Below are 13,130 nucleotides of genomic sequence, written 5' to 3' on the forward strand. Positions count from 1 at the left end.
CTCCGGATTCCACTTACCTTGAAACTGCAGTACTCAGGTATTTTGGTGACAAAAGGTTTTATTTTTTTTCCTTCTGCTTCTTACACACCATTCTTTCACAACATCACACAACTTAATTGCAAATCTAAGAAAAATATGGGCCTGGGATCTCTACGCTGTCAACAGCAGCCTCATGACACAAACCACCGGTTCCAGATAACGGTACCATCTGTCCTGAAGGACACTGACAATTCAAGGGCCCAGGTAAACCAAAAGTAACCTTCACTTGAAATTCCATTAAAAACACGTGGAGGAAAAAAAAAAAAAAATCAATGCTTACCAAATGGAAAGGGAAAAAAAATTGGTTAAGGAAAGAACTTTTTATTTTCAAGCTTCCAAGAGGGTATTACAAACAATGGAGAGTAAAGTAAAACTAGAAATGAAATACTTGACAGCGTCCTTTTCAAAATTACAGCTAAGAAACCTAATAAAAAGTTGGATAAACAGCTACTAGAAATAAAAATTTTACACATATGATATTTGTCTGGGGTTTTTATTTCTTTAAAATAATTCATACAAATGGTTACAGTCACAAACATGATTTTAACCAAAAATATTGCTAGCCTACCACATTACCAGGAAGGAATCAATGTAGGCAATGAAATGCTGCTACTTTTCAGTAGTCTAGTGCCTTTTTCGCATACCACCAATAATATATACTTTAACTGGTGACAAAAAGCACAATGCTTGTTTATACAAAACCTTTTTTTTTCCTCAAAATCTCTTTGCAATGTTGTCTTCATTTTGAAATAAGGGAAATGCATGCCAAAATTAGGAGAAACGGTTTTTCTTTTGTTTACTAAATTATTCTAAAAAATAAGACAAGCAGGTAGAAAAAACAATGCACTGTGTGGCGTAGAAAGAAAAATGGGAAAATATTCATTGTCCTGAGAAGTCTGCCAACTGCCTCGTTTTTGGGCATGTATTAACATATAAAAGAAAAAAAATTTATCTCAAAATTGGTTTGTTGAATGCCTCCCTTATGTTTTCTTTTTTGTTGACAGCTAAGCAAACAAACCCTTTTTAATGTTCTAAAAACTGTACACAGACAAGTACATTCATGATATAATTAACTACTAACTTCTCTTGCTTAACAAAGAACCCATAGGACACAGAAACAGTGAATCAGTCCACTGGACAGGGGACAAACTACGATTTTATACGGAGGAAAAAAAGTTTTCCAAATCTTCTTTTCATCTCCCACACCTTTTCGCTTTTATAACTGTATATTGGACCAGTTTCTAAAACAATTATGGTCTCCTGTAAGTTCATGGTTTTGCCTCTATTCAAAAATCCAGATTTTTTTTTTTTTCTCACGTCATCTCTGCAGGTGAAATCTCCAATGTTGGGAATGCTATTTTCTTGGGCTACAATTGGTCACTTGGGTGGTCTCTATCAGCTTCTGGTTTGACAGTTTGGCTGGGGGAAGGAGCATGTGGAGGGTGAGCTACAGCAGGGAGGCCATGTGACAAGGACATTGCACTGGGGACTATTCCTTCCACTGCTGCAGGGATGCCAGCGGGAGCCACGCTTACGACTCCTGGAGGATATCGGCTGAAAGGTAAAAACACAACACGACAAAAAACACAACGCACATTAGGACCCGAAGCCCAAGTCTGGACCGCCCGCTTATGCTTTCCGACATCAGCTCTGTCCAACTGTGCCCTCCCAAGCTCTGCACACAGTAAGCGCTCAATAAACACCACTGACTGACTGATAGGCCGGAGGGATCCTTCTGATGACTAGACAAGGAACGTCGTTACAACGGTAAAGTCCGTAACCATAAAGCGCTAGGTTCCGGTTAGCATTTTCTTCACGAGTTCCACAGAAATGGTTTAAGTGCAAGATCGCAAAATTATAAGTTCTCACAGCAATGAATGCAAAATGTATTACTGTGCTTCCAAGGCCAGTGACCAAAACACACTAAATATATTCAAGAGTGATGAACGGTTAAGGTGATATTTTAGTGGTATCTTTCACATCCTCTTCAGCAGGGAGGCAACGTGTACTAACAGATCTGTTTTTTATTTTCAGTACAGATGAGCTTTCTTTCCTGCTAAATGGAAATGGGCTTAATCACTCAATTCAGGCAATCAAAATGCTTCAAAGGGAGAGAAGGGAAGTGCTTAAGCCGAGGTAAATTACTCCTTGGCTTTTAAAGGCTGCAAAGTGCAGCTTTGGATAAAGAACCTAGACTTCTAGACTGTGAGCCCACTGTTGGGTAGGGACCGTCTCGATATGTTGCCAACTTGTACTTCCCAAGCGCTTAGTACAATGCTGTGCACACAGGAAGCCTCAGTAAATACAAGTGAATGAATGAATAAAGAACTTAGTTGAAAACTGAGGGCCTAAGCCTAACTGGGCCCTACATAGAGAGAAATATAGGATGACTGAGTTGGCCTTAAGAATCTGCCTGTAATGACCTCTTCAAGTGAGAAGGTGAGATGAACGCCTACTCTTCAGGAAAGAACACTCCAGAAACAGCATGGTTACCCATTCCAGGCCAGAGGCCTGGAACACCCTCCCTCGTCATATCTGACAGACGATTACACTCCCCTGCTTCAAAGTCTTATTGAAGGCACACCACCTCCATGAAGCCTTCCATGACTAAGTCCTCCTTTCCTCTTCTCCCACTCCCTTCTGCATCTCCCTGACTTGCTCCCTTTATTCATCACCCCCCTTCCGGCTCCACAGCACTTATGTACATATCTGTCATTTATTTGTATATATTATTGTCTGCCTCCCTCTCTAGACTGCAAGCTCGTTGTGGGCTGGAAATTTTTATTGTTATACTGTATCCTCCCAAGTGCTCAGTACAGTAAGTGCTCAATATATATGAATGACTAACGACCAACGCTCGCAGCCAGTACCCCGTTGTTGGGTAGGGACTGTCTCTATACGTTGCCAACTTGTACTTCCCAAGCGTTTAGTTCAGTGCTCTACACACAGTAAGCGCTCAATATGAATGAATGAATAAATGATGCTTTATGGAAACAAGGTGGTGCGGCATTACTCTGGCTGACATGGATCGTAAAATTTCTTATATCAGTTATTTTTAAGAAGTCTGCAATCTATCCTTTCCAAATTGAAAGCCCTTCACTTTCATTGCTTGCCTGAATTGTTTCCCTGGAGATTCCCCATCCCCATTTCTGGTTCAGAATGGGACCAGAAAATTCCAGCCTCCCTTTTCGCTCACCTCAAATACATGGTACTGGGGTACCTGAAATATTATTTGGTTCTGAACATTCTGAATACCCAAACACTTTCCTTACAAAATTTGATTATGAGTGTGTGAAGATGGGAAAAGCAGGGTTTGGTGGGGGGGGGGGAAACTCTGGAATTTTTTGATAAAAACTGATGAGACCTAAAATAGATAACGAAACGTTCATCTATTGAAAGAAACTGTCTTACTATTAAAACAATTACAAATTATTTCAACTCAATCGACTTGATTGTTTCTAATTCTTTCTCTCTCTCCCACTCTTCTTCATAATGTGAACAACGGAGGCCTTTGGTTACTGGGACTATGTTACTTTATGGAAGTAACTGTATTCTGTTTCACCTCCTTAAGTGGGACATGGACTGTGTCCAACCTGGTTACTTTGTATCTACCTAAGTGCGTAGAACAGAGCTTGGCACATAGTATACACTTAGCAAATACCTTATTATTACTTTGAAGATTTGTCATTTTGCTTGAGATGGGGGTTTCCTGCAGGTCTCAAGCTCCTCACTGTACATCAAACCTGGGGCCGCATGCTAGAGCTTTCTCTGAGATTCCCTGTACCATGGAATTTCTGTCCCCAATGGTCTGTCCAATTGTGGCAGTTCACTCCTCCTCTATGACTTCCTTCCTGTGCCCCTGCTGCCATCCAACCCCAGGTCCCACTCAAGCCCAGCCACTGAAGACACCCATTCTGGACTTTTTTCTTTTTTCCTCACAGAAAAGTAGCAGTGGGGCAACTGTAGCTCTCGGTATTGTAGAATTCCCCTTACAAAAGCCTCCTTTCACTTGCCCTCAAAAATACTCATTTTTCAAAAAGCGCTTTTCCCACAATTTCCCTTAGGAAGAATGGATTTGGGATTTATTATGAACACTCAATAACTACCTTCCTAGATCCATGCAGCACTTTATTTTTATCCTGCTGTATTAAATGTACTAGAATGCTTAAAAATGGGTTTAAAGCGCCCTCCGACTTTCAGCTAAACCACTGGTGCAAGAAAACCATTATTCACTCCCTGTAGGAACATGTTCTCTTAATGTTTGCATAGCTTTACTAATATCAGAGTAATTAGTTTTATTTTAATTAAAATAATAGCCTATTTTGATCCTGCAAAATATGATTTTCCCCCGCTGACTTGGATTACCAGTGCCTAATACACTGGTATCATTCTTCCCGCTTTATACTAGCAGGACTTCTTGGTGTTTGCAGACCTGTGATTTTCTCCACTCAATTTGAGACAGTGAAGCCTACGTGATTTTCAGGCAGATTGTAGTCACAATCTTCTTGTGCTTTTTCTAGTCAAAGGAAGCTTTCCTCATTAATGAGACTGCATTCGGGTCCAAATCCCTTATTGCTTTTAACATTTAAATTTCGGGAATTCGTTAAATTGAATGTTGTCACATCGCAAAAGGACACTAGGAATACAGTAGGGGTCTTGAAGGTTAATGTATTCAAGTGTGGCCTCAAACAGTCTTTCTCAGAAATCGCATAACTTACTGAGAGTTGAATCGCATTTCCCCCTTGTTCTCAGAATCTTTGAAACAAACTCATAAGGGTCGATTCTTCCCTGAGGGAAACATCCAATGCCTCTTGGAAAAATACTACTAACAATAATGACAGCATTTATTAAGTGCTTACTATGTGCAAAGCACTGTTCTAAGCACTGGGGAGGTTACAAGGTGATGAGGTTATCCCACGGGGGGCTCACAGTCTTAATCCCCATTTTACAGATAAGGGAACTGAGACCCAGAGAAGTTAAGTGACTTGCCCAGAGTCACACAGCTAAGTGGTGGAGCCTGAATTTGAACCCATGACTTCTGACTCCAAAGCCTGTGCTCTTTCCACTGAGCCACGCTGCTTCTCTCTAGCTAACTAGAGAAGAGAGAACTAACTGGAACTAACTAGAGAAGGGAGAAGAACCCCTCCATCCCCTCTTCTCTTTTTCAAACAGGATTGGAGCTGATGAGAATAGAAAACAGTTTTTCCAAGGCAGCACCTGCTGGCCCTTTTCCTTTTCCTGGTCCTTCTGTTCATCCTTTCTGGGTGTGGTGGTCGAAGAGCTGAGGGCCCTGCCCTCGCCATCTTCGCCCAACCAGTGCTTCGAGCTGCTGTTTGCACATCGTAGGAGGAAAGAAATGCCTTTCTCTCAAATCCCTTATCCACGCCATTCATGAAGGAGGGTCTTTGTGAACCTACATGGCTCCTGCTCTCACTCCTCCTCAGAATTAGGTAAACAAGACTCATCGGGTTGCCCAACTCCCTTAAATCCAAGAGAAAAGAATAGGAACATTTACCTACGTTCTAGCTGATTTAAAAACATCAGCAGCCAATGGGAAAACTTACACGTATTATGCCCACCTAGATCCATTAGAGAACATTCACACTCACATTGGGAATCTATGGCCAATTTGGAACTTTCTAAATTAGAATAGCGGCTCTTCCTATACTCTCATTTCAACACTGATTTTCAAACTCTTATGCTAGACTAGAGATTCTCGTCTTGGAATTAATAATGCAACTTCGGAAGGTGAATAGACTCCCTGAAGGCATTTAGTACACTTTTCCAAATGAAGCCTCAATGTCTTGAGTACCGCGAATTTCAAAAGATGACCAATTTGTATTGAGAGGTTTACTTACTGGAGGGTCATAATTTTTCCTTTAGTGTCTCCTTTCAGAATAAAGATACCTTTTTAGGAACCTCCTGATTTCTCAATTGAAGTCAAGGGTGGTTTCAAAATTCCACACACTATCTTTTAGAAAAACTATTTTCTTTCTTTAAACAGGAAAGGTCTCTTTCACCCCATCACCCTCTTCCCTCTCCTCTCTACCCATCTCTCTTCTTTCTCCCTCATCTCCATTTTTCTCTCCTCTCTCTCCATCTTTCTTTTACGGTATTTGTTAAGTGCTTACTATGTACCAGGCACTGTACTAAGTACTGGGGTAGATACATGCTTATCAGGTTGGACACAGTTCATGACCCACACGGGGCTCACAGTCTTAATCCCCTTTTTACATATGAGGTAACTGAGGCACAGAGAAGTGGAGTGACTTGCCCAAGGTGATACAGCAGACAAGTGGCGGAGTCAGGATTAGAACCCAAGCCCTTCTGACTCTCAGGCCCACACTCTATTCACAAGGCCACAATGCTTCTCTAACGTCTCTCCCTTCTTATCTTCTTTCTCCTCTCTCCCCATCCCTCCTTTTTCTCGCCTTGTCTCTTTCCTTGCCCTTCAATATCTTTTCCCTCTCTCATACTACTTGTCTCTCTCATCTCTATCTTTCTCCTCTCTACCTCATTTCTCTCTTTTCCCTCTCTACCTTATCCCTCTCCTCCCACTCCATCTTTCTCCTCTACCCCATCCCTATCTTCTCCCTCTCCATCTTGCTCCTCTCTGTCCCATCCCTCTCCTCCCCTCTCCATCTTTCTCCTCTCTACCCTATCCCTTTCTTCTCTCTCTCCATCTTTCTCCTCTCTTCTCTCTTCCCACCATCTCTGACCTTTCTCTTCTCTCTCATCAAATCTCTCTAACTCACACCACTTCTCCCCCACTTTCTTTTTCTTCCTCCTCCCTACTGCCTTACATCTGGCAGGACACTAGCAACACATCCTACCAGACACCAGAGATGGAAAAACTTCCTTTAGCTTCCCCATCCATAAACTGCAGTTTCTTCAACTGCCACGACAGCTTTATTGCACCATTTATCTGTGGGCATAACAAGACTCTTGCCAGGAAGTGAACTGATGAGAGACTGGTATATACAGAGGCAGATTTAAAAGTCTCAGCTGTGAGGCCAATTCAATTTTACTTATGACAAAACGCTACCATGGATTCAATGCCTGAAAATCTACTAAATTTAAAATTATATGCCTTTTATGAATCTACAAATCAAAAAAGTACATCAGGTGGGCCAGAAAAAGCTTTCACTAGCATTAAAATTATACAACTGCCACACCACTTTGATTTTTACTATAGTTTTTGCTCTTAAAGCCATAGCTAATTCTGTCACAAAGATCTACAAAATTCAAAATCATAATTTTCTCTTCCTAACTGGACGTCACTGATAAAGAATGTCTCACTTGAATTTATTAAAGCAAGGATTTGAAAGGGAGAGTTACTGCAGCCGAAAACAATTTTAAAAGACTTCTAACCCAGCCCATTAAAACCACTCTATAAATGTTGACTCTTTCCATTTCTAAAACAGACACACAGGCCCATGTAAAGCACAACTCTCAAAGCACAACTCTCATGATTCAACTATGGCCAAAGGGAAAACTTACTCGTACTGATGTAACCCACTCAATGCATGGACAACAGCACATTCATGCAATACCAAGTATTATCGGATCCAGAAATAGGAATATAATGCTAATATTTTACAGTAATGTATTTAAAATGGCAGAATCCACTGGCGCAACTCATCATTTTGGAAGGGGAATGAGTCCATTCCGGAAGTTTGAGATTTAGAAAATTTTAGGTTGCTCAACATTTTGTTTAGGCAGCTTCCATAGTCTAGTTTTATTTCTTCTTTTAACCTACCCTTTATTTGGGGGAAAGGTTGATTTGTTCAATCAAGGTGGAAACTGGAATTACTTAAAAACCACAGTTTACGGTTAAAAAGCTATAAAACAGGTAGGGAATATAACAAGGGAGCTATATGATATGCTTTTTTAATAATTAGCATTTTAAAAAAACTAGATTTAACTTAACTTGGCTCATAGAGTAACTTAAACAGTGAGCATTTTTTACTCTGAATGGGTGATGTCAACATGGGATTTAAGGAATCCTGTAATTCCTACCACAATACACTTACCTGTATGCAGCCCCATTAAGCTCTGGATGAACGACTGCAGGATCCATGCTGGCCCAATGTGTAGCTGCAGTCAAGTGATCTTTATTAACACAGTTTTTCAGGCTGTCCGGAATACGACCTTGGAGACGTACGGGGGCAGGATGAGAAAGAACATTCATTTATAACAAATACCACAATCGCTTCCTCGCTACTATTACACAGATTTGGGTTCAGAAAGATTGATGGTGCAACACAGCCTCAATCTTTCATGAGACCAGGCTGAATTTCTGTTTTCTTTCGTTTTGTCTTTACGCTAATTCAATCGATCAATCAATCATTCAGATTTACTGAGCGCTTGCTATGTGCAGAGCACTGTACTAACTGCTTGGGAGAGCACAATATAACGGAGTCAGTAGACGAATTCTATGCTCACTTCAGTCTAGAGAAGGAGACAGACATTAACATACATAGATAAATTACTAATATGAATGAGCACTGTGGTGCTGAGGGAAGAGTGGATAAAGGGAGCAAATCAGGGTGACGTAGAAGGGCGTGGGGAAAAAAAGAAATGACGATTATCAGGGAAGGACTCTTAGAAGAGATGTGCCTTCAATAAGATGGAGAGAGTAATAAAGGTCTAGATTCCTTTTTAATCAAAAATACATAAAAGTGTATTGACCTGCATAATTGCTTCACCTTGGGCATAATTAAAACAGGGATGGGGCTATTGGGTGGGTCATTTAGGAATTTGGCCTAGCAATTAGGGGTGGAAGAGGAGGAAGAGAAGAGGACATCTGACACTGTCTCTTACTACGACTGCGCTCTCCCAAGGGTGGCATATAATAGACAATCAGTGAAATTGCTCCCTTTCCTTTCCCCGCCCACCTCACTCCGGCTTTTGGAGCTATCACTGCTTACAATGTGGCACAAAAATAATCTTTCATTTCTGCCTCAAAAATAAGGGTAGGGCAAGTATGAGTGTAACCACCATATGACTGGCAAGCATGACTCAAAATTTTTTCCCTAAAAAAAAAAAAGTTACTGTTAAGAAAATTTATCTTTGCGAAGAAACACTTTTCAGTCCAAAGCTGTTGAGCAGTTTAACATTTTGGAAGGCCAAAGTTTAGAAAATCATTGAATTATTTTGGTTCCTTCCTGCCCATTCCTTATCTCTTTGGTACTTTTAAAAAGGCTTCTTTATCCTTTCCAAAACGGTGCAAAATTCTTAGTGCATAATACTCTGTAACTGTTCATCGTGTTTTACCATCTTCTCCACGATGAATTGCACAGGTCTGTTTTCTCCAAAGGAGCCCAACTATTCTATTCCAAGCACTTATCAACTCTGTCGGCTACTTTCATTACACTGTTCTAATCCCCCAATGCTGCTGATTAGGTCACTGAAAAACTCCTCCTTCTTCATAGTATTGATGTCTTAAGTTAACAGTTAGGCCCTGAAAACAAATCAGACCTGTTCTCGAGCTTCACGCATTGAGGACCTGTACCCTACTCTGCCTTAGGAATTGTCCTGAAAAGCCCCTGATGGAGGAAGACTTTTTAAATGCCAAAAAAGAAGGGGCAAAAGGCAAATGGGGCTTGGTTTGAAGTTGCTTCCACATTTGAAGATGACAGGTCTGACAGGGATGGACTACAAGTGGCTGCAAGACATTCTTATCTATTCCATTCTCCCCATTTACACCCACTCCCTTGGAGTACTCACTCGTTCCCATGGCTTCAATTTCCACCTCTACATGGATGATACCCAAATCTACATCACCAGCCCTGTCCACTCTCCCTCTCGGTTAGTCTTGCACTTCCTCTTGCCTTCATGACATCTCTACCTGGATGTCCTCCCATCACCTCAAACTTAACATATTCAAAGCAGAACTCCTTACCGCCCAAAACCCTGTCCTCCCCTTGAGTTTCCCATCAGTGTTGATACCTGTTCCCATCACAATCCATACCTTGGCATTACCCTTGTCTCACTCTTATTCAACCCACATACTCAACCACTAAATCCTGTCATTTCAACCTTCACAACATTGTTAAAATCCATCCTTTCCATTCCATCCAAACAGCTACCAGGTTACTCCAAGCATTTATCCTTTCCCACCTTGATTACTCTATCAGCCTCCATGCTGCTGTCTCTCCCCACTCGAGTCCACACTTCAAGCTGCTGCCAGGATGATTTTTCTACAAAAATGTTCAGGCCACGTTTCCCCTCTCTGCAAGAACCTCCAGTGGCTGCCCATCTACTTACCTCTGCATCAAACAGAAACTCCTTGCCATGGGCTTTGAAGCATTAAATCACCTGCCCCTTTCTACTCTCTTCACTATTCTCTTACTACAACCCGGCCTGCACACTGCGCTCCTCTATTGCTAACCTTCTCACTGGACCTCGATCTCATCTATCTCACTGCCAACCCCTCGCCCACGTCCTGCCTCTGGCCTGGAATACCCTCCCTTCTTTATATCCAACAGGCAACTGCTCTCCCCACCTTTGAAGCCTTATTGAAGGCACATCTCCTTCAAGAGGTCTTCCTTGACTAAGCCCTCATTTCCTCTTTTCCCCACTCCCTTCTGGATAGTCTCCACTTGCTCCCTTTATTCACCACCCCCGCCCCCAGCCCCACAGCACTTACGTACATATCCATAATGCATCTATTTATATTAATGTCTGTCTCCTCCTCTAGACTGTAAGCTTGTTGTGGGCAGGGAATGTGTCTGTTATATTATTTGTATTCTCCCAATGAATCAGTGCCTTATCGCGGCAGGAGAGTTTTGCGTACGGTGATGAAGCTTAGAGCTATGCCATATAGGACTACCCATAATTGAAAGGTCTCAGCCAAATTGTCAGACAAAGTCAATTTACCTGTGCTGGGCAGCAGTGGTATGGGAAAGAGTCAAATGTGGATGATCAAGTGATCAAAACGTTGATCAAAGACAATGTCAGAGACTCAAGATTTTTACTGTGTGGAAGAAGGCAGTGGTAAACCACTTCCATAGCTTTACCAAGAAAACTCTACGGATACACAATCCAGATGACTTTATGGCAGAAGATGGGATGTTCTGGAGAGGATGTGTCTGTGGAGTCGCTATAGATTGGAAATGATTCCACAGCATTTGAAGATGATTCTCCCAAGTGCTTAGTACAGTGCCCTGCACACAAGTAAGCACTCAATAAATACAACTGATTGATTGAAGGAGGAGTGAGGTGGTGCCCATCAGCAGGGCAACAGAGGCTTTTGTTCATTAAGTGAAAGGACACTGAACTAAGCACTCTGGAGACTGAACTCGTGAGCAGGGAATGTGTCTGTTGTTTTACTGTACTCTCCCAAGCACTTAGTAAAGTGACTTGCACACAGTAAGCACTCAATAAATACGACTGAATGAATGAAAAGCATGGAGTCTCCTGTGTGAAACTAAGTGACAGATGGGGTCTCAGTCCTAGAGAAGCTTTAAGGGCTGAGAAGCTTGAGCAAATGACCTGCTTAGGACAGCTGCTTACCTTTGGCTCCCTTCCCAATCCTGTTCCTTTCCTTCTCTCTCCTCTCTCTCTCTCCCCCGCAAAATTTTGTCTTCCAAAAGTTCCTTTTCTCCAAAGCCAGGTCCCTTTCATGCTCACCAAATGACAAGTAGAACTTGATTATCAAGGTGATAAAACTGTACTAGGGCTTCCATGGGAGACAGTGGAAGCTCCATTTATGGAGGCTTGACCGCAAATAAAATGAAAAACAAAGCCAGGTAATCTACGGGCCCTGGTTGGTTCATTTATTCATCTTCTTAGTGAGAAGCAGGTAAGAAGCAGAAACTTAAGAGGTCTAGACACGTTCCCTGTCCACAGTAAGCTTGGGTGGGGCGGGGGGGAGGTCATGGATTTTTTTTTTCAGTGACATTTGTTAAGCGCTTTCTATGTATGTGTCAAATACTGTTCTGAACACTGGGGTAGATACAAGTTAATTAGGTCGGACACAGTCCCTATCCCACATGTAGCTCCAGTCTAAACAGGAAGAACAGGTATTTAATCCCGATTTTACAGTTGAGGAAACTGAGGGACAGAGAAGTTAAGTGACTTGCCCAAGGACACACAAATGGCAATCAATTGGCAGAACCGGGATGTGAACCCACACGCTCTGACTCCCAGGCAGCAGCAGCCATACTGCTTCTCCATAATTCGGAGACACGTACGTAAGCGTTGTGGGGTTGATGTTTGAGCAAATATTTGAACCTCTCCCCCATGGACTAGGGTAGATTTTTCAAACAGGAGACTGAGGCATTGTCAGGGATCACAGACAACTATTTGTTCCCTCACTCATGCATGGAGTGCTGCTTCTAACTGAGAAAGAGCTCCAAACCCTCATTTGCCTTGCTGATATTTCTTCTTTGCCAAAGACTTCATGTTCATTTTTATTCATCAATCCTCACAAAATTGGGAGGTCTAAGAGAGTTTTAGCCTTCTGTCTTTTGGTTCTGTCTTCTAGACTGTGAGCCTGCTGTTCGGTACGGACCGTCTCTGTATGTTGCCAACTTGTACTTCCCAAGTGCTTAGTACAGTGCTCTGCACACAGTAAGCATTCAATAAATATGATTGAATGAATGAATGAATGGTTACATAGCACATCACTGAGAGGGTGGCAATGTGAGAAAGTGCAGGCCCTGGCTTACCCACTGAAGGCACTGCCCTCTGAGCAGGGAAAGTCAGGGGCTTCAGATGAGAAGATCTGTGGCTTCTCTTCAAAGGAGAAGCTGAGCCCTTCCACCTCCCACAGAGGTGCTACTTTAGGCACTCCCAAGCCCTTTTCCCATCAGAAATTATTCCCAAGATTGCCAAGAGGGACTGGATAACCAGGTCCAAAGGTCCTGGATTTCTCTTTTTTAAATCTGCGGATAAGGATGGTTTCTTGAAGTCTCTGTTATATCCCTAAAGTACACCTCATCTCAATTAACTGCCCCCAACCCCACGCACTCTCAGGTAAGCATCCCCAAATGGCAAGGGGATTTTTGGGGCAGGGAATGTGCCTACTAATTCTGTTTTATGTCCTCTCTCAAATGCCTGGTACAGGACTCACCATATAGAAAGTG

General features: G+C 42.1%; 1 protein-coding gene across 9 annotated transcripts in view; it reads right to left on the reverse strand.

The window, feature by feature from the left end:
- Nucleotides 1–516: 516 nt before the first annotated feature.
- Nucleotides 517–13,130, reverse strand: part of CTBP1 (C-terminal binding protein 1) — a 368,238-nt gene continuing 355,624 nt past the window's right edge. For all 9 annotated transcript variants that reach the window (XM_038753245.1, XM_038753247.1, XM_038753251.1 and 6 more), the window contains 2 exons: nt 8,073–8,190; nt 517–1,593 (listed from right to left, as the gene is read on the reverse strand). In XM_038753245.1, coding sequence (XP_038609173.1) covers nt 1,407–1,593; nt 8,073–8,190 — 305 coding nt within the window. In that variant the 3' untranslated portion in view covers nt 517–1,406. The remainder of the gene's footprint in view (nt 1,594–8,072; nt 8,191–13,130) is intronic.

Source organism: Tachyglossus aculeatus, chromosome 10 (assembly GCF_015852505.1).
Source record: "Tachyglossus aculeatus isolate mTacAcu1 chromosome 10, mTacAcu1.pri, whole genome shotgun sequence".
Lineage (NCBI taxonomy): Eukaryota > Metazoa > Chordata > Mammalia > Monotremata > Tachyglossidae > Tachyglossus > Tachyglossus aculeatus.